Genomic DNA, 23,038 nt, shown 5'->3' on the forward strand with positions numbered 1-23,038 from the left:
ATCTCCATCACATCGCTCTTTCATTCTCTGAGCTAATCAGAGTAACTATTTTATGTTTTAACAGTTATAAGATAAGTTCCACCACCTAAGATGACCAAATAGAATAATTGTTATTGTATGGTGACAAATTAGCACTGTTCCAAAATTTAGGGAGCTGCCTTGCAACGACCTATAAAATCATTATTCGTAACTTTTTGATACTGAACAAAATACTTAGGGCCTACATTTTTTCTCCCCAACCATATTATGAATTTCTCCCAAAAAATTAGGAAAAAAGGTTAAAATTCTAGTGTCATATAATTTTTTTTAAAAGGGAAATACTTTATAAAATGGATTTTAAAATATTACTCATAGAAAGAAAATAATTATATATCAAACATCCTTACCCAGTAATCAGTATTTAGGTAACGCATTACAAATAAAATTTCTTTTTCAACTATAAAAGTAACACAATATTTTAAAAATGACATGGAAATATCTGAGTTACTTTTTCAAACAAGTAACATAAGTTACTGTTTTTCCCTTTATTGCCTGAAACTTTTTCTGTCCCCATGTTGAGAGAACTTGGAAATAAGTGTAGAGTGCAGTTGTGTCATGATGGTTGTTGTAGTTCTAGACTAAATGTGAATATTATGCAAACTTACAATAATTAAATGTTAAATTACACAAAAATAATTTATGTATTTAATCTCACTTTATTAACCAATTCAACTATTTTCCATGATGATCCAATTCAACCATACTAATAAGCAAAAATGACCTTAGTGAAACTTCATTTTTTGTGTTTTTATTGCTATAAAACTGTTGAACTTTCTTCTCCTGTGTCCTATTTTTCTGCAGTCCAGAATGGCAGCACGGCTAAAAGGTTTGTTTGCATTTTCTTCAGCCTGAGGCTCATTCATTTCACTTAAAGGGCCTTTCCATTTGCCAAAAATAGAACTTTTTGTTATTAAAAAACAAACAAACAAGCAAGCCCAGTCCAGATGAGCAAAATGTATGTTATGCATTACTTTCCATAAAAAAGTAACTAAGTATTGCAATTAATTCATTGTAATGCACTATGTTTAAAAGTAACTTTCCCCAACACTGCCAGTGATCACAAATGACTGGAAAACTTCACTGGTCAAAAAGTAGAGTGGGAACCCAGTAAATAGGTTTTGGAATAAAGCTATTGCTCGTCTCTTTGTATCCAGTGTAGGACTATATAGGAACTGAGAGTGAATCAGACAGCAATGACTCGTTCAAACTAACCAAGAAACAGAATTCCACAGACAGTCCGAGTCAACACTCATATCAGAAGATCCTGTCATTGTGGTGTCAGCCAGTCTAGAAACTCCATAGCTAAGCAGGATTAAGACAATTGCATGCTTGTAAGAGATGGTCCCAAACTAAGAGCGTTGTCAACTTTAGGCAGTTTAACCAAATGGGTTCAGATAGGGCACATCTTGAATCTCACGATGAAACTCATGAGTTAACGCCAGAGGGGGGTTGATTCCCAATACAGAGGCCTAAAGAAGACATCCTTGTGAGACCTCTTTTTGAGTTTGCAGGACTGAAATCCTCTTTAAAATCACAGAGACTGCCTTTACATATCAAAATGCATCAGATCAATCGAAATAATGCTAGACAGACTTATAATCAAACATTGATCAACTGCATAATTCTATATCATGTCTACAACCTATATACATATATGACTATTATGCTTAGATCACACATAATTCATGCAATTGTTACTATTGAATGGTTTATTGGAGGTGTCTTGTTTAAATTATGGTATGGATCAAATCCATGTCAAATGTATTGTACTCTCATAAAATCCGTATCTAAATCATACCTGGCTAGAGCTGGAAAGTTAAGAGACCATGTGACTAATCCGAAAACATGTAATTTATGTGAGAGGAAGAGAAATAGTCACACCCTGAACCAAAGAACATACCTAATTGGTCAGAATCTCTAGGAGTTGGATAAACATCTGAGTTTAAAAACTCTGGACATGATCAAAGCATTAGATGAGATAGGTTAAAATGGGTTGAGACTGGTTATAATCTGATGAGGTTGGAGTCAGAGTCTAAAGCAGCATCATACAAGTTTCTATGTATTAGAATAGTTCAATAAAGAGAAGTGTATTGTGTTATGTACTTACGAATATGGGGCCAGATTTACTAAATATGGCAAATTAGCATGCAAGCGCAATTCCAAAATAGCGCCGATGGGAGTGGAAAGATCTGCGCTTGATCTACTGACGACACGCAAGTTAAAATACGCAGACACAGCCGGATCATTTCCATAATGACCAACCAAGCGCTACCAGCGCGAGTTAGTGTCTGGTTTAAGACGTGCTTTTTTGGGCGATAAATAATGGTGCAAATACCAGTTACCCAATGAGGGCAAACCTTAGTAAATCACCTTGCGTGATTCATTTAAATACTCTCCTCCCATACATTTTGCGTCTGAAAGGGAAACTCCTACAAATGCATATGCAATAAGGTCAAGTCAAAGATGAAACAAATCACCAGTTTAATCATTATTGCACAACTGCATAAATTTATTAGATACATTATGTAAAAAAAAGTGTGCCCTTACATGTTTTCTTATGGAATGGGCAGTTTTTGGTGGTAGGATGGAGAACAGTCAAGATGCCACTGCTGACGCAGATTGTGAAGATGCTGTGTGTGTATTTGTCGTCAGCTGTGGTCATGCACATTCAGTAAACAATACGGTCTTCTTCATCCTGAGTTTTGATAGAAAGTACAGTTTGTCACAGGCTGAGAAATGACATGGAATGGAAACTCACGTTTGGCTGATTTTAACATTATAGTCCCAGAACATTAAGGTCAGAGTGGAGAGTGGATTGAATTCTAGAATCTATGAAAACAGGTCCCTGAAACTTCGGCCCTGTCCCAAATGCCGCCCTTGCATTTTTCCCTTGTTGTAATTCTGCATGGATTGTTGAGTAAAAGAGTGTTAAAACGACAAATTGGACAACCTACAGTCTACAAGTGTACCATTTTGGACTGGGCCATAAAGTGTCTCTAAATCATTCAGCCAGATTTACACACTGCTTGTTAAACTGGATTAGCATGGTGCAGCACCATAGCATATCCAGTTCAGAAATGCATGAACGTCAGTCAAGCTTGACAATAAAAAAACTCTTGAACTTCTTTTTGAATGTTTCCACATCCATCAGAACACTTCATACTGGCTCAACATGATCAATGTATGATCAACGATGACTCCACTCCATCCACCCGTCAACAATTTGTGGGAGTAGAATAGGCTCTTACATGATTCCACTGGTTCATAGTGTGTTTGTGGGAATATCCTAGGTTAGAGAGCCCCTATCCTGTGATGTGGCACTTGTAGGGTCTGCAGGTTGGGGCAGGTAAAGTACGGTGCAGGCAAGAAACATGTCGCCACTCCATTCGAAGCGAATGGGAGCGTTGGCCCATAAAAAACCTCCTCTTTACCCTTGGTGCTCACATCTAGCACCTGCCAAATAGACAAATGATAGGATTTCAACATTAATTATTCAACACGTCATTCAAACATAAGCACCATTCAAGTCAACTCACCTGAATGCAAGCAAGGGGTTCATTTGTCCAGATGGAATATCCACCAACCACATAGATTCTGTCATCATGGACAGACACTCCTGCCTCATTTTGGCCTATGAGGAGAATGTAGAGATTACGCTTACAGAAAAGAATCATTATCATGGTCTAATAACCCTTTCAGGCACAGCGGACACTGTGAAAAAGTATTAATCTTTACAGTTTGTGAAAATGTTTTGATTGGATCACTTCTAAAAATGTCTTACCAGCTAAACTAGGTTGATTTTGGCACACATTACCAGCTTAGTACTTTTTGTAAGGGGTACTAGAATCAGTAATACCATTTAATGCTTCAGAAAAAAATACAGTATATACAGTAAAGCTAAGTTTTAAAGAGATAAGAAAGTGTGTAGGTAAATAGGTGAATAATCATGTCTATTACACAGTTATAGTGCGTGTGGTGACCTGTGAGGAGACTGAAGGTGCAGCGTGTCCACTGGTCCATGTCCATGTCGTAAGAGTCGATGTGTCTAACCAGGATGCGGTCATTGTTGTAGTCTAGATCGTTCCCCCCAAGCACATATAGCTGCCTTTTGACTGCCGCCATCACATGGTACACCCTCCTCTGCAACATGGGACTGCGCGCTAGCCATTGATTCTATTACGGAGAGGAAATTACAAAAGAAAGAACATTGAACATGAACATGAATTATTCTCATTTTCAATTATTCTTAAAAACACGTCAATTCAAACTATACAATTGACCAGGATAAGAGCTTAACAAATATATGGTAAAATAATTTTTGCTGGTTACTTGTATAGTTTGACATTGCACATGCACTGGAACATGCAAAAAACAATTATGAAAAATGTTTGCTTTGACAAAGTATTTAATTTTTTTATATATATATATATATATATATATATATATTTAAAAACAATACTTTGTCAAAAGAAACGTTTAGCATTCATTTCTTTTGCATGTTCCGGTGCGTGTGCATTTATTTGCAAAAGGTGTGTGTTCATGCAGAGATTGCACGAGCAGTGGTGAGTGAGAGTGTGAATATACACATGTGTGTTTGGCGACCATCTGTTGAGGGTATTGTGGGTGGGGGGTTGCTGTTCCTGGCAGGTGAATGCAAAGCCACTTTGAATACCAATGAGCCTCTGCCTCCTGTTCTTTCCTCCTCTCTTTCTTTATATCTCTCTCTTTGAAAAACACACAGTTGCACTGACCACAGAAGTTATACGATGCTTATTTTTAAGTCTTTTTGAATGTAACATTAATAAATTACAATGGTGTGTAGAGGATTTGTATTTGTATAAGTCCCTTGTGTGTTTGTTTTTATTTATTTATTTATTGTTTTTGTTTGTTTGTTGCATTTATTTGATCAAAAATACCATAAAAAACTGTAATTTTGTTAAATATTATTACAATTTAAAATAACTGTTTTCTATTTTAATATATTTTAAAATATAATTGATTCCTGTGATAGCAAAGGATCAGTGTCATATGATCCTTTAGAAATAATTCTAATATGCTGATTGGGTGTTAAAGAAATTTTTTCTTATTTTTATCAATGTTGAAACCAGTTGTGCAGCTCAATATTTTTGTGGAAACCGTGATACATTTTTTCAGGATTCTAGATTCATAGAAAGTTCAAATAAACAGCATTCAAGGAAAATAATTATTTTGTAACATTAAAAATGTCTTTATTATAATGTTAATCAATTTAATGCATCCTTGCTGTGCTAAATAAAAGTATTACTTTCTAATTAATAATATTATAATTTATATAATAATTATATAATATTGAAAAATTTTAAGTTGAGAAAGATGCACTAACCAGCCACATTATTCTCAAATAACCACATAAATGCAAAATGTTACCTGTCCTGGGTCATACACCATCAGTCGATTCTGGTACTGAGCTGTGTTAGTGACACCACCTGCAGCAGAAGAAGCCATCTTTTTATGTTAAACTGATGCTGGTAATGCTTTTAAGTCTTGGGCCTAGAAATGCATTGAGAGATTCCTGATATATACAGAGTAGTGGGATAAATGTGAAGGAATCTATTATTACCTGAGACCCAGAGCAGCCCGTCAGCCACGCATCCTGCATGACAGGACAGCGAACGGTCGAAAGGTTGCACGTAGGTCCACTTGTTCCTCTTGGGGCAGTAGCGCTCCACGCTGGGCAGAACCTGCCTCAGTTCATTCCTCCCCCCGACAGCATAGAGATACTGTCCCAGAGCTCCCAGCACAAAGTGCTCCCTGCACGCCTTCATTGGTGCAATATCAATCCAGCGGTTCACCCTCGGATCGTACCGGCACGCCGTCCTCACGGCGCACGTCCTTCCAGTGGCGTGTTCCACCTCCCCACCAGAAACGAACAGGAAGTTGCCCATGACAGCCACACAGTGGTGACTCCGTCCAGCAGGCATGGGGGCTAATTCACTCCAGTTCGAACCCCCGGCGACACGCGTGTGCTCCTGCGTGGCGGGGTTGAAGAACCGCAGCTCCCGCACGCGGCTGACCTCCCGTTTGCGCCCGCCAATGATATATAATGTTAGTGACTGAAAGCGTGGCGTGGTGCGGGACGTCTGACGTAAAGGCTGTGCAAATACAGAGCGGTGGTAGTCCAATGCCTCCTCCACCAGGGCGGCGACAGTGCTGCTGGAGTTGAGGAAGGGGTGGCTACTGGCCACACGGTGCAGGGCGGAGACCTCCATCAGGCCGTAGCGCACGTTTTGCAGCAGTTCCTCCATGTACTGGTATCTGCAGTCATGCTCCAGCCAACGCACCAATAACTACAGCAGGGCAGAGTGGCTCATCAGTATTCAGCACCGATTCGGGATCAGGAGATCACACTGCTCATATTACAGGCTGCAGCTCACACCATCCACACAATACTGTCTGTCTACGCAGGGCCAACGCTTTGTATCATTGCATGCTAATGCTTAAGATATTGTGTCTCTATACAGTGATGAGAAGACAGCTGCAGATGAGATGGGGGGGGGGGGGGGGGGGGGGGGGGGGGAATCTGTGAACACGCACACACACACACACACGTAGTCATGAGGTGTGTGTGTGAAGCATACACACATACGCATTCCGGCACAGCCAAGGGAGTTAGACAAAGGGGAGTTAATTGAACTTGAGAGCAATCTAGACTGTTTAGCTGCAGAGGCAAGCGAGTACGGCGGAGATGGCTGGAGATAAGCGATGCCACTCTCGTGGAAACAAAGTGGCTTTTAACACAATCAGCCCTGAGACAGAGAACTTATTATAGCATCCCGAGATCATGGGCCACCACCTCTAGACGTTCCGCAGCTGTCTCCTACACACAAATGGCAAATTTAAATGCTTGCAATATATATTTTTCTTGGGAGTATTTCATCTGTGAAATGGTTAGATTTCATTGTACTTCCACAGAATGATTCCCAGTGCACTAATTTTAGGAAGGTACACTACTATATTTCTGTGCTATTAGCAGCACCAAATTGCAGAGATAATGATCACTGTCAGACAGGTTTCCCTAACATTTCCCCATCTGCCATTGGTCGTTCTAATAGGTAATCCAGCCCCAAAACTCACGCCATTGGTTGAGATAATTTAGATGTTAGATGCTCAAATAGAGCAAAGTTCCTTTAAGAGACGATTAAAATACTTATGGTGTACTTGCGCATATTAAGGATTAAGTCGTTTTTCAAATTAAATAAAAAATGCTTATATTTTTTACTAATATTAAATACTATGTCCAATACCAATAAGCCTATCATTATTTTTATGTTATTGCTGATAAAAGATAAATGGTCGGTATATAAAATTGTACACTAAATTGTCTAAAAAATATGAATAAATAAAACAGTAGATATAAAATAAAATTGTTTAAATGCTCGAGGTGAGTATAGTATTAAGGCTGATGAGCAATAATTTGCTGATATATAAAAATTCATATTATATTATCTAAAAAACACTAGAAAATAATCAGTTTAAATGCTACAAGTTAATTTAGGCATCACAACATTATAATGTACAGTATGAAAAATGGATATTCATGTATTATTATGGATCACTCAATTCTTAATGTTTTAATCATTGATTAACCTCAAGTGAGCATTACATGGCAATTGAGCATGGACAATCTATCAGCCAATATATATCCGAAATTGACCGATTCCGATAAATGAAAAGGTCTGTAATATTGAGCAATAACCTTTATGGTACCTATATATTGTGCATTCCTACATAATTACACATTTAAGCTTTAAGTGTACATAGATTTCAGCAAAACCCTCCATTCCTGGCATCATTAATCATGTAACGCTCTATTGAGGTTCTGTTTCGCCATCTTCCTTCTCTGAATTTTAGTTGTTGTTTTATTCAACTCTCCTCCTTTTCACAGCCAGCAGAAGAGAAGAAAGAGAATAAGTGAGAGTGGAAAATGGGAGAGGGAAGGAGAGAGACAGAGAGAGAGAGAGAGAGAGAGAGAGTGAGGTGTGAGCAAGGCAGCGTCTGCTGACTGTGAAGGTCACACTGGATCAGAGAACTTCCTCGGGGCAGAAAATAAATGAACTCCCCCACCCACTCCCGCACGGAGAAAGACAGACAGAGAGTGAGTGCGAGAGAAGAAAAAAAGGACAAAAAAAAAACAAAGAGGAAGAAAATGTGATTTCCAGAGCGTGAGACTCCGAGAACTCTGCATGACGATGATTGACAGCCAAACTATATCGAGGGTAGTATTGGCGGGCGCACGTTCGGACTGGCGGACGGCAGCACCAGCCCCTGTGCCCATCACGCTTCCGTCTGATGCCCAAATTAACCTTCTCTGCAAAGTGAAGGAGGCCCAAAGCAGCCTAATCAGGGCCTGATTATGGCAGCAGCGACTGGTTAAAGGGTCAGGGTAATTGTGCCATCAGAGGCCTGATTGTTTTCAATCAGTAGGGCGGCCGGAGTGACAGCTGGGGGATTGAGGCGCTGATGGAGCCGCGGTGGGCCTAATCAGAGAGAGCCTGGTTGTGGGAGGGGTGGTGGGGGGGCGCCTGATTGGTGCAAATGAATAGTCACACCACAGCCCCCCGACTACAGCCTCCGCCCGAGTGTACATACATACACACACGCGCTCACATTGTCAGTACACCTTTTTTTCTCACTCTTACACCATAAATTAAACAGGCAGAGTTTGTGTGAATATGATCTTAAAGCATTCAGATTTACTTAATGATGCTTTGTGTTTGGTAGCTGTTATAGAGATTGTCAATATATAAATTATATTAAATGCATAATTATTTGACTGTAAAGTTGAACTAAAAAAATTACATTAATTACAAAGTGGTGGTGTGTCCTTCTTTTGCTTTTTTGACAGCAGCACTTGAGCTGCAAGTTTGTGTAAAACCTGATGATCAAATTGTCCAACATGATTTGAGATGTTCCAAAGAGCATGAACTAGAAATGATATAGAAACTTACATATTTCATAACTGTTCTTTGTTGTAAAGTTTTCAGAATTTTAAACCCCATGCTGATATTTTGCATTAAAGCATGTAAGCTACCAAAGCAGTTCAGAGATGTTTTGAAGAGTTAAAGTCTGTGAATTTGCGGCCCACACACCTGCCATATCTCCTCTTCACTGAGGGAGGTGAGGCGGTCGCTTTTTAGCACTTCCCTGAGGAGCCGATAAGGTAGGAGCAGCACTTCCTCTTGCCTGTTCTTCTGGAGCTCAGAGAGGTGATCCACCAGAAAGCCCACCACTGCTTCCTCCAGGGCCGGCAAGTGGAAGAGGTCTGCCAGCCTGTACAGGTCCAGGTAGTTAAAACTATTCAGCTCCTACAGGCACAGATATAAATACAAACAGATTCACGGTCAGAGAGGGTGTTTTATTCATGCATGAAAACTAGTTGAGCCTTACAGTCTAAAATGAAATCGTACATGCCTTGAAACATACAAGCATACAAACGCATACAATAATAGATACCCCCATGAATATACACTCAGTCATTTAATATTGTAATACAGTAAATAATAAAAAATTAAGTTATGATAAAAAAATTAAGTTAAATAGATGATTAAATGATTAATGGGAGCTCAAAAGAGCTAAATCTCATGAAAGTCCACAATATCCAAAAACAGACTGGAAAACCTTAAGTAAAAGAAGGAACAACGGAGACAAATCTAGTCAGGATAATCCACATCTGCAGGATGAAGAAAGACGCTTCACACAGAGACTGACTGCCATCTACTGGTTAAAATGAACAACAAGCAAATTTTAAAGGCAGTGATGAGCAATGAACAGGTGGAATCTGAATATCTTTTTAAAAAATTCTGAGCTGAATTATGGGGGAAATCTATGGAATTCTGCAGAAAGAGGGCATATAGAGACTACTATTATGATAATTTTATGGTTATTTGTGTCTTTTTGAAGCTTAAAGGCTCCAGAAGTATGCGCTCATTGGAATCAAATTGAAAAGAGCATGTAAAACTGTGGAAGAAAAAAACTCAGATCAATGAAGAGTGAATCAATCTTTTGATTTTGACAGATTTTTTTCCGAAATATTCCTATAAAAATGAGCATGTAAGACGCATGAAATGAGTAGAACTTTACAAAATTACTACTGATTACACAGTAACGTTATATGTAGTACTTGCTGAAAACACAAAATAAGCTTTATCAAAACGTTGCAAGTTTTCAAGGCAGAAATAACCTGTAAACACACCTGAATGAGATAGTAGGAACAGAGACTGAGCAGTTCCAGCAGCTGAAGGTGGCTTCCAGCAGACAGGACGTCTTGTATCACTCCTGGCTCCAGCATGATCTACAGACAAAAAACCTGAGTAAGACTATTGTAAGAAACCGCAACCTTGCTTTCCTAATTCCATGTTAAAAGCAGGGGCCTTCAACCTTTTTCAGGCCAAGGACTCCTTAATGAAGAAAGAGACGGAGCAGGGACCCTGTGTTGAAACTTGTATAAACGTGTTGCATAAGCCTGCTCTATAAAAGACGTTTATAGCAGCTACTATATTAAAGGTATTTACATATGAATAATGCTTAGATTGCAAAGCTAATTATTACAATTTAAAATAACTGAATTTACTTCAGTGTCTAATGAGTCACGATGATTTGGTGCTCAAGAAGCATTTATTATTATCAATGTTGAAAAAAGTGCTTCTTATTATTTTTGAGGAATTCTTTGTTGAATAGAAAGTTCAAAAGAACAGCATTTATTTGAAATAGAAATATTTTGTAACATTATAAATGTCTTTACTGTCACTTTTGATTGATTTAATGAATCCTTGCTGAATAAAATTAATTTTTTTAATTAAATCTTACTGAACCCAAACTTTACAACAGTGATGTATATAATATTGGACCATCTCTATCCCTTAGGATATCTCTGTTAGCAGTGCTTGAATGTAAAAGTTGTTTAGCAACAGACAACCAATCCATTAAACTAAACAACTGACATGACAAAAAGGTGACAGCAAAAGCATTAACTGGTGTAAATCAGACACTGCTTTTTTTGTTTTTGCTTTTGTATGTTTCAGGTTACTTAAAACAGCCAGAGTGGGCCTACATGGTGACATTTTCAAAATTGGAAATCACATGCTTGTTACAATCTGTATTGGTTCAATCAGTGTTAGTGACTTCATGAATATGCAACTAAGAACATAAACTCGGGGTTTACCAATAGTATAGTGTGAAATCTTCAAACTAACATGAAATAAGATAACCTAGTATTACATACCAGATTTAGAATTTCAATAAGCCCATTTGTGAAGCTCCAGAATAAATTATTTCACTTATCTGCTACATATGATTCATAATGGGGTCTTTCCAGAATCTAGAGACCTGTCTTTGCTTGAGGCACTGCAAATTTTATTTGTTTTGCATGTTCTGGGCCATATGCTACTGTGTGGGCTATGCTGAATTTACCTGGCCTGTGTAGGCGAAGTCCAGTGCGTGCTTCAGTCCGACGCTAGTCACACCCTGGAGAGTTACCTCATCTGCCTCACTCTCCACCATACACAGACTGAACATGGCCTGAAGATACACACACACAAACTCATAAGCAGGATGCACCACAGAACACCAGTAATATAGCATCCTGTAAATAGCTATTAAAGCAAAATGTCAAAAAACTGTTCATTCAAGTCTAAAGAGTTTCACACTGAGAATGAAAGTGAGTCCATGGCCATCAATCAGTACATACTGTACTTTCTCACACACACGCAGAATAAAGAGACCAAGAGGCCAGTGCTGTCCCGCTGTGTTCTCTGGCAGGAGTACACTAATCAAAAGCATTGATTGCTGTCACATAGCGAGTGTAGGATGGTCATTGATCAAAGCCCATGGTGAAGAGGAAGTCAAAGGACATTGGATCATCATTACACCAACTCCACTGATCAAACCTAACTGCTCCTAATGATGAACTTCCAGCTTAAAAAAAACCCCCCAAAAAACTGTAATCTTATCTATCTATCTATTTTAATATATATATACTGTATGTATATATATATATATATATATATATGTATACATATACAGTATATTTACATACATATATATATATATATATATATATATATATATATATATACATACACACATATATATAAATATATACACATATATATATAAACATATACATATACATATATATATATATATATATATATACATACACACACATGCCTCTCAAAATCAGAGTAATAACTCTCAGGCACAGATTAAGTCTGGTTCTGGATTGAAATTAGTGTCAACAGTCTTTTGAAAGAATCAATAGACATTTAATGCAGGTCTTGGCTCCATCTGAAGCCGCCGTGTGCTGAAAATAGATGCAAAGTGTTTATCATCTTTTATCGTTGTCACCTCACCCTCAGAAACTGTTCCCCCAGTAGTATGTCACATTTAAAGTGCCTGGTAAAGTATGCCGTGTTTTTCTATTTTCTATTTAAAGAGCAGTACGTTTTTAATGACTGACCTCGGCTGACACTCAGATATTTTAAAGGACTCATTAGAGCTGATGGTTGTTGGTTTGTTGACAGCTACTCAGAGAGCTCCTTACTGGGACACCACTGCCCATAAGCAAGACTAAGGGTTTTTTTTGGAAGGGGATTGTGGGTAGTAAGCATGACCAGTCCTTTGTCACATGTCTCGCTGAGTGACTTCTGACCTTGGAAAAGCAATGCAGGCTGGTCAGACAGCAGCTTTGTGAGCTAATCAGTTCACAATGCATGCTTTTTGAGCCATATGAAAATACAGAATTATTCAATGCCTCACATCAGTGTTACCGGCATTGCTGCAACGTGAATCTAAGCAGCAGCTGCTGACTCTTCCGCACCATGCAAAAAAATTTGTGCATATTTCACATGAGCTGTGACTGCGAGTGCAATGCAATAGAATAAAAAGACTGTGTACCACAAAATTAAAGCCAGGAAATGTCTAACATGGCCTAACAAGTTGCCTTCATGGACTGCAGACAAAAACAATATAGTTACAACACTGCCAGTGTAGTCAGATTCCCGAACAAATTACTTTTATGAGCTTTTATGCACTGTTGATTTTTTAATGAATAAAAAGATGTATTAACAGTTTTAATCAGTGAACCCGATAACACGAATATATACTAATCATTATATTCAGTAAATGAAGCAAGCTTGTGTAAGTATCATTACTCATGATTGTTGCTGATGTTATTACTCGTAAAAGATACAAATTTGCTACACATTTATATTTACAGTATATAAGTATATATCATTTGTGTTTACTCGAGAGAAATTTGCAGTTCGAACTTCCCTGGTCAAATGTGTAATGTCATTGTGGTTAGCAGGGTGGGGCCGAGAGCAGTGAGAGAACGGCGCGAGGCCTGCACGCCGCGCCGGTCTCGTATCTCTCACAGAGGACCTTCGAAAGCAAAAAAAGAAGGAGTGACGACAGTGAAGGACCAGAGAGGACCAGGCCTGGACATGTTATGTTTTGTTTATGTGTGTGCTGCAGTCATCCGTGAGGGGCTGCCGCTTTTACTTTCATTTTGTTGTTGGTTTATTTTACGGAATTAAAAGTGTGTGAACGTTCGCCGGTTCCCGCCTCCTTCTTCCCTGATCCTCTAACATTGCTACAGTCATTATTACAGTGTTTGTGCCAGTGCCACAGGCGCAGATTACACCTTTCACATTTATTCATTAGTGCCACTGAGGTGTTAAATCTCAAAAGGGTGCAATATCTTTTCATTTCTCAGGGACATCCAGCCTAAAAATAGAACAAGACAGGTGACACTGGGTAAACTGGTGTGATTGTTACATTTTCTAAAGAAAATGCCACAATTCTAACAACTAAGTGGTTGCTATGGGTTCTGAGAGGTTTTCTTGAAATTCTTTTTCTGGATGTTCTGGATGGTTGTATGATCATTGCTTACTGGACCGAGTCAAAATAGCCCACCTTTCTATGATACTGTATTCATGTGTATAGATATGACTTGCGTCCCTCCTTCCCTCTATCCACCTAAGGGATTTTCACCCACTTGTGTTTCAGATGATGAATACTACGCCTCTCTCCAACAAGCCCTAAAATTGGAGGTATAATTAATTCACAAACCAGGCAGGACCATTATGTCAGTTAAATACTGGCAATTGTTATTAATTTCCAAAACAAAACTCATTTTGGTATTCACGATAGGGCATAAAACACATGCTCATCCACACGTGTACACTCCTGTCTGTTTAAACCTATTCAACCGTTCCACCTAATAGAAATCAGGAATAATACAAACCTTGCAGGCATACTATGTCAAAGGGTAGCTGTCAAACAGAGCCAACAGCTTGATTGACTAAAGCTTTGGATCAGCCCATGTTTTACATAAGCTATGACTCGCCTTAACAACAGCAGAAGGTGTCCTCATTAGAAACCAAGGGCTAAAATCAAAAACAAGGGATTATATCTTATCATTCCAGCCCAACAGAGGTGGAGAGCTTCCCAGGAGACATATAGAGATAAATATACCTGCCCTATTTAATTCTGTTCTTTGGACTGTGCACATAATCTTTCCCTCTGTTGCAGGGCTGGATGTATTTCTTCTTTGTAATCTTCTGAACAAACCAAAATCAAATCTCACTGATACGGTTTTCAGACCTCTGCTGACTTTTCATTTCCCGTCTGTTGCTCTCTTGTCTCCCGTATGAACTGTACATATTTGTATCAGGATTGTGCCGCGGAAAAGAAAATCCTGTTGTCGTTTACTAACTATCAAAGTGTTCCAAACACGTATGACTTCTGTGGAACACAAAAGGAGATATTCAATAGTGTGTTTACGCTGCTCTTTTCCATATAAACAAAGACAACGATGCTGTACTGCTCCCTTAATTTCACACTGATTTCAAACCTGCTATAAAACATTTTGACACCCCACATTTGAATGTATTATTTTCAGAGCTTGACAGCACTCATCCCCATTTACTTTTATTTTATGGAGAAGAGCAGCATGAACTTTGTACCTAACATCTCCTCTTCAGTTCCAAGAAAGAATGGATATCAAAAAATCATGATTTGGTAAAGCATTGTTATAAAATAAAAAGTAGCAGTAAAAGTTGTAATTATGAGATAAGGTCAACATTTTGTCTTAGTGTGCCATAATTTTCACTATATATCTCAGGATTATGACTTTTTATGTCATAATTATGATTTACCAAAGCATGATTTATTTCCTATGTGGCGGATATGTGCTTTGACAAGATTTTTGAGAGAACTGTTCATTTAATAGATACCAGCATAAGCTTGTGTGGCAAACACTCTCACTGATCATGTTTCTGGGGTTAGCGACATGGAACCTGCACAGTGTACAATCTCACCCGGAAGTAATCGCTGCAGGCTGCCAGGACCGCCTTATGAGCATGGAACTTCTGTTCCCCGGCGACCAGGGTGACATCGCAGAGCAGTCCGTCCTTGCGCTGCTGATTAAGGGCAGAGAGGACAGAGTCCTGGTGGGATTTGGATTGACACAGCCTCTGTCCTGTCAGCATGTCCTGATAGCTGAGACACAAGAGAAACACTGCAAGACAAGCCCATGCTTGGAGTTTGTGAACAACTCATCATGGAAGCCTGTGCCCAGAAACAATGAAGTGTGTATGTGTGTGTGTGTGTGTGTGTGTGTGTGTGTGTGTGTGTGTGTGTGTGTGTGTGTGTGTGTGTGTGTGTGTGTGTGTGTGTGTGTGTGTGTGTGTGTGTGTGTGTGTGTCTTTTTCCCTGCTGTTCACTAGATCTATCAATACGCCTATTCAGAATGTGAGATGTCATTGATTCTCACTGCTCCCATTGCCCTGAATAGCTCTTTTCAGCACAACACAATCAGATTTAGCTCTAATTCTGTACACTGAAATTTTTTTTATTTAACATTAAAAGACTGCAGAAATGGTATAGTAAAAACCTGTTAATTGATTAACTTTAAGTTACCTTAGCACATTAAAAAATATGATTAATAAAACACCACATGTAATTTTACTGTCAAGATTTAAAGATAAATGTTTTAAATGTATTTATTAAAGATTTGATATTATTAATTTATTGAGCATATTTGTTATTGTTAATTTATTAAAAATACATTTATTTTTCAAATATTTCAATAAAATATATTTCATGTATTATATTATATATACTTTATTTCAATAAAATTTTAATTTTAATTTCTATATTTACAACATTTTTAACAAGGCAATACATACACTTTTACAACAAAATTACATTTGCAATGAGTAAAAAGTATGAACCTCCTTTGAATTTACATGAATATCGGTATTAACAAAAGTTCCTGCATGAACCATCACATTTGTTGATATTTTATTTCATACTTTTTTGTTAGTTAACATTGTACATTATTGCATTCATGTTAGTTTCATTATTGTATTGTATTTTGCAGTAACAAACAGATGTGAATACTGGTTGATATTATTCTTATATTATTTGAATCTTATACGCAAAGCCAGAATTGGACAAAATAGACACCAAAATGCCTCCCACAATGTCAGTGACATCATCACTGTATATATATATATTATTTTTTTATTATTATTATTATTATATATTTTTTTTGCAGTAAATTTAACAAAAATGTTTTACAGTATTAGTTTACACAGATTAGTACAGCCTTCTGGGAGAAGAAAGCTTCAGATGACCTCAGATATCCTCCAGAGCTCTTTAAATAACGCTGACCGTGTCACAACATCTCCCATCAAATCCAACAGCATCTACATCAAATTAAAACTCACCAAAGACGTGAGGACATGGTCATCTCTTAAGGTAGACTGAGGTGTGCAGAATGTACCTGGGAGGAGGCTCAGAGGGCATGCTCCTGGAGGATAGAGGAGGCGAAGGAAGGAGTGCTTCCTGTTGATACAACAAAACACCAGACAGGCCCGACTGAGCATGTGCAGCACTCTACAGTGAGAGAACAGAAACAGCAAAGACTGAGAGTGAATAAGGACACAGCCTGCATATCTGAGAAGCCTATGATGGCCTGAATATCTGAGCATCTCGATGGAGCTTCTGAGATGAAGAGCTTTTAAAAATTTAAATGATTCGCCTTTACAAAATGAAGTGAAATATCCCTCAAGAAACATATCTGATGTATGAAGGCCAAGTATGGCAACAAAAACTCTTTGCAAGTTTGCAAGTTTATTTATACAGCACATTTCATACACTATGGCAATTCAAAGAGCTTTACATAGAAAGGAATAAAAATATCACACTATGGCAATTCAAAGTGCTTTGCATAGAAAATAAGCACAAAATAAAAGCAAGGGAAATTAAAAAGGTTATAAAAGGAATTAAAAGAGATAAATGATACAGTTATAAAAAAAAATTAGAGTAAAATGATTAAATTAGTAAAAAGATGATACATAGAATAAACTACTCATCTGGCAAAACACCGGTGTATCTTATTTTGCTTATAGTTTTACTCTTACACTGTGTCTGTGGTGTTTATTCGGTGCGCCTAAGAATTCCATTGGACGTCTCCGATGGACCCGATTTTTCCCTAAAATCTGACAGGAGGAGCTCTAGGACTGACTCCTTGGGTTCACTGCCCCATCAGTCCGCACCCCAAAAAAAACATTTGTTCAGAAGCTCTAGCAATGGAGTCGATCCAGTCCGCACCCCACAGAACCTCGAGTTTAATTGACACATCAAACTCACAACTCCACCACAGACCCAGATCATCAGCATGGTTTCATCTCTCAATATCTCCAATTAAGTAATTTATGTTTGTCTCTTATCCAATTTTCAGTGCCATTTGAGTTTAGAATCAAAAGGAGGAAGCAGAAATAAAATACAGTGTAATCAGTCGGACGCACAGTGGCACAGTATCATTCAGTAAACGCACAGCTAAACAGAAGTGTTTTGAGTCTGGATTTGAATGTGACTACTGTAGGAGCACATCTGATCTCTTCTGGAAGCTGGTTCCAGCTGCCACTGGCATAATAGCTAAAAGCGGACTCACCATGCTTAGAGTGAACCCTTGGTATTTCTAGTTGATGTGATCCTAATAATCTGAGTGATTTTTGTTGGAATTTGTCCTCTGCATTCAACCCTTCCAAGTTAGTGCACACACATTAGGAGCAGTGAGTAATGAACACACACACACACACTGCAAACCGTGGACACACACACCCAGAGCAGCGGGCAGCCATTCACTGAGGTACCCGGGGAGAGATTGCGGGTTAAGTGCCTTGCTCAAGGGCACCTCAGTCATTTCTTACCGGTGTTTACAATCAAACCCACAACCTTCAGTTTACAAGTCTGACTCTCTAACCATTAGGCCACAAGTGTCCCAACTGCCCCATGATATAGGCCTAAGCTGTATGCTACATGCTATAAGCTTTCTAGGCTGAAAGTGAAGTCTGACATTAATTTCATGACAATTATACACATTTCCTCCCCAGATACTGTACTACAAAAAAATCATTATACATTATATAAATTGCATTTATACATTATGGTAGCAACTGTTGCACTAGCTTTATGCTGATTTACTTTTTTAAATATATAGAATAAAATAAATAATTAAAATGATCATCAATTTTTATTACTATCTTACAATAAAGATAAGCTAATAAGAATTGAGAGTAATGACAATTGCATACAAACCAAAAATTAAAACATCAGTACGAATTAAATTACGTATAATTTAGGGGTGATATGTGCCTAACTGCCATGAAAATAACGGTACAATGGCTATAAAGTTATTAAACGGTTAGTTCACCCAAGTATTAGTTACTCAACCTCATGTCGTTCCATACCCATAAGGCTTTAGTTCATCTTCTGAACACAAATGGATATATTTTAATGAAATCTGAGAGATTTCTGTCCCTCCATTGACCATCTACACAACTACCACTTTGACACTTCAAATAGTTCATAAAGAGAAACTAATCCATATGAATGGAGCGGTTTAGTCCAAATTTTCTGATGAGACACAATCACTTTATATGATGAACAGATTGAATATAGGCTTTTATTCACATAAACATTCATCAACTCACACATCAGTTGTGGTAAACGGAAGCTCACGCATGCTTGCTTGATGTGCGAGAACCAATGAGATTCATTCTTGTGTGTTACGCAGCACGTTTGAGCTTCCGCAAGAACCAATGAGGTTTGTTCTCTTGCATCAAGCAGGTTCGGTTGAGCTTCTATTTATGTTCTCTGATCAGTGTTTATGTGAATAAAAGCCTAAATTCAATCTGTTGTTCATCATATAGGCTAAAGCAACCATGTCTCTTCAGAAGATGGACTAAACCGCTCGATTCATATGGATTAGTTTTACAATCTTTTTATGAACTTTTTGAAGCATCAAAGTAGTAGTTGCGTGGCTGTCAATGGAGGGACAGAAATCTCTCAGATTTCATTAAAAATATCTTCATTCGTGTTCCCGAAGATGAATGAAAGTCTTACGGGTTTGGAACGACATAAGGGGGAGTAACATTAATTAATGACAGAATTTTTCTTTTTCGATGAACTAATCCTTTAATGGATCTAATTACATGCATTATTTAATGTACGAATACAAATATTAAATCTAAATAAGAAATAAAAATATTAAATATGATATTTTTCAAGAGATTCATCATGCAGTAATATTCATCCAAAGAAAACAAAATAGAGGAAATATTAAAAACACCACTCACCCTATTGATGCGCAATGTGTTTGGATACAAAACAGCTACAGGCAAAGTTCATTCTGATCCAAAATCAGTCTGTGCATCTCCTTTCATAGAGCCTCATGTGATGGTCAAATGGTATCAAGACTGATGAGAGTAGCCAAGGCGACCTGATGCAGGACTTATTGGAGCCTAATGGCCCATTGTGTCTGAGCCATCCCAGCACATATTGATCTGATTACAAGATGACCTTCAGTCAGCAGACTGTAGTCCACGGTCAATGGAAGAGAAAAGAGGAGGGAAAAAAGAGAAATAAAACTAATGATACAGTAGTAGCTGCTACAGATATTTTCTTAATAGCACTGGTCTGTCACTCAAATGGTCCCGTCCATCATTCTAGCCATCACTGACCTACTTAACCAGAGTCCACCCTTAATCCATCAAACTAAAGGTGACTGAATCTTTAAGGTAACGTTACCGTCGCGTTAAAATCAACGTGTAGGATATATTATTAAATAATAATAATAACAATAATAACATGTAGGCGGATGATATATTGTCTATTAATGATATTATTTTGACATGTTAATTGCGTTACGGATCCAAAGAAGAACTGTCACTCAATGCATATAGTGCTTGGTCGCGAGTCCTTGGCTTCCACAATCACTTTAAAACCTCAACTAAGGTCTCCTAGCAACAGGGCAGAACCAAGAATATTTGGGCAACGATAAATGTAATCCTCACTGAAGACCCGCCCAACTGCAACCTCATGACATTTAGCTGTGAACTGTTTCGGTACATCCCTTCAGCATCCATCTGTAAACAGTCTAAACGTTTCTATATGTTAGACATGTCGTAAATATACAAACATTCACCGGATAAAAAGCGCATGTCCACAGTGTAGGCTACCTTCGCGTCCAGTGTCTTCTTCTCTCGGTCAAACTGATTTTATCCGACGTCGGTCACTTATCAACTTTGACTGACCCAAACAAAATATCTGCATCGACCCCCAGGAGAAAACTGTCCAGAGACTGGGGGTGTAACTCGCTATGTCTATGCCCGATGCGTCTGAGCTACTGTAACCGCAAGAGTCTTATCAGTCCCCGCCTCTTGTGGTCACATGCCCGGGATCATGCGTGTCCACGAGGCGCCGAATATGAAGTACAAACCATAGCCAAAAATATTCTGTCATTTTCTTATTGAATCAGAATGAGGCATATGTTGATATTTGATATGTTGTTTTATAACTTAATTATTGAATACATATATCTGTACAATTATTTTAAAGGGAATTATTAGGCTTTTAATTAAATAGTAGGCCTAGTATGTAGCCTAATCCCCCTTAATTTTTATGATTAAGGAAAAATATTTCATTGCGTAAAATATTTTTGAGCAAGGCATAACTAGAATATATTTAGGCCAAGGCTAGGCCTATATTCTGTAGCCTATAAAAATGCCCATGATGTCATTTAAATATTTTATTAATTTACATGACTTTTCCAGGTCAAAACATCACAAATTAATTAAAATTGAAATAACTTAAAGAATCAGTCATGTTGAGGCCCCATTGGAAGTTTGGTGAAGCCCCCTGGAGGAGAACCACTGGTTTAGATTTAGCACTGGTTGTGCTTGAATACAGATTGCCTTCACACGTCACTAAAGGCATTACATGTTTTGCCGTTTACAATGCCTTTAACTGGTGTGTAAAAATAACACTATAGGCTAAATTATGTTGTTGTTGTTGTTGTTGTTTTATTATAATTTTTTCCATTTCTCATAAAGTAATTATCCCACTACAGCTGAAAAGCAGACATTACACGTTAAAAAAAACTCAGCAGTCTCATAACGGAACTAAGAGTGTCATTTCATGAACAAAGAGCTTACGGCCGTCAGCTGCAGGCATGGATAAGTTAAAACCTTTGCTTAGCTTCACTCAGAAACAGCAGACCAATTTAGGATTCGGATTAATTGCTATTATAACTGCGGGTGGAGAGCACGTCTTCTCGGTCTTTGCTTTTAAGTGTCCTTGCAATGATTGGAATTTCATTTATGGAAACGTCTGCCCAGAGCCATAGAGAGAGAGAGTTGCGACACTCCCATAGACCTCCGTTGTAAATAATGGCGGCGCTTTTAACCGCCTACTTCCGGGATATGAAGATCGGAATAGTTCTAAACACTGTCATTTGGGCGTTGGACACCATTCACTTACATTGCTGCGCGTCGAGTTGTTCCAGAGTTAAGTTGCCGAAATATCGACCTCTTTTGAATTGTCAACTGTCTATATTGTATCAGAGGCCCTTTGCGATGCTTATACTGGTCTTCATTTGTACATGCACAGCGTAATTATTTATATTTTATGTTGGTTGTTTCAACCAATTTTCAAGCACTGCCTGCTAGCTAGTTAGCTAGCGCGACTTCGTCAGCTAAGAGTTCGGTAATGAATCGCTACCACCTTTATAGCAACTTTTATTTAATTTAATTTTTTGGGATATACTAACTTTTCATTATGTTATTATTGTCTTGAGTGAAGCGGCTTGTGAGAACAATGCTGGACCTTTAGGATTGTTATGGCCATCACCAGTCCTGTCTGTTTCATGGATCACCTGCCCCTGGTTTTTGTTTTTCTTGTTCACACACACAAGCACACATTTTTGTTGTCTGTCATTGTTTAATAAAAAATATTTTATTTGAAAACCTTCATTTGTATCAGCCATGCTTAAATTCGTTTTTAATCTGTTATAGTTTTGATAATGTGTATGGCCTTAATCTTAAAATAATATTCTTAGTCTTAACATGATCATGTTTCACGTTGTGGTCCTGGGGGTGGCCACTTTCATCAGAAGAAGTGAGCTAGCTTCTAAGCGAATTCTGAACGGACCGCCACGGCAGACCGCTTGCGTGATCACGAAGGTAGGCTAATGGCTGAATCAAAATTTATAAGCAAAATCACGGGAATCAATAGCCTAATACAGCCCAGTTGTGCTAAAATAAATATCATGAGACGTCCATCATCAGATGAATGATATGGAAAAGTTAAGTTAGAGCCGCTAAAGCCAGTGCTACTACCCATGCGAACATGAACACTAAGCTTTTCCCTCCAAAAATATAGCTTAAAACTTATCTCAAAATGCAAAACTGACATTAACAAAATGCAATAATGCAATAACAGCTGAAAAAGTACTTGGGTGTGTGTTTTATTTTATATTTACCGTTCAATAATGCAATCGCTGCTGTCTGTCCCATAGAAGAACATGACAGCCAGCGTACGTTTTGGAACTATTGGGGCTTACATGAACCACGTGACAGCCATAGCGGCGACATCAAAGAGTGTCGCAACT

General features: G+C 38.1%; 1 protein-coding gene across 5 annotated transcripts; it reads right to left on the bottom strand.

The window, feature by feature from the left end:
- Positions 1 to 2,516: 2,516 nt before the first annotated feature.
- klhl32 (kelch-like family member 32) lies at positions 2,517 to 20,800 on the bottom strand. 5 transcript variants are annotated; one of them, XR_014200581.1, is made up of 13 exons: positions 20,576 to 20,800; positions 19,728 to 19,964; positions 16,868 to 16,980; positions 15,399 to 15,579; positions 11,488 to 11,595; positions 10,271 to 10,369; positions 9,168 to 9,383; positions 5,639 to 6,365; positions 5,446 to 5,504; positions 4,020 to 4,212; positions 3,576 to 3,670; positions 3,194 to 3,492; positions 2,517 to 3,160 (listed from the first exon to the last, which is right to left on the bottom strand). XR_014200581.1 is itself a non-coding variant. In XM_082149399.1 (12 exons), exons 3-12 carry the CDS (start codon positions 16,888 to 16,890, stop codon positions 3,331 to 3,333), a joined length of 1,863 nt encoding a protein of 620 aa, XP_082005525.1. In that variant the 5' UTR covers positions 16,891 to 16,980; positions 19,728 to 19,964; positions 20,610 to 20,800; the 3' UTR covers positions 2,517 to 3,330. The 5 variants fall into 5 exon arrangements, 4 of the variants coding, with proteins under 4 accessions (XP_082005525.1, XP_082005526.1, XP_082005524.1 ...); XM_082149399.1 differs by having other exon boundaries at positions 2,517 to 3,492; positions 20,610 to 20,800; XM_082149400.1 differs by having other exon boundaries at positions 2,517 to 3,492; positions 16,868 to 16,929.
- Between the last annotated feature and the right edge of the window lie 2,238 nt (positions 20,801 to 23,038).

This window comes from Leuciscus leuciscus, assembly GCF_965113295.1.
Source record: "Leuciscus leuciscus genome assembly, chromosome: 20".
Lineage (NCBI taxonomy): Eukaryota > Metazoa > Chordata > Actinopteri > Cypriniformes > Leuciscidae > Leuciscus > Leuciscus leuciscus.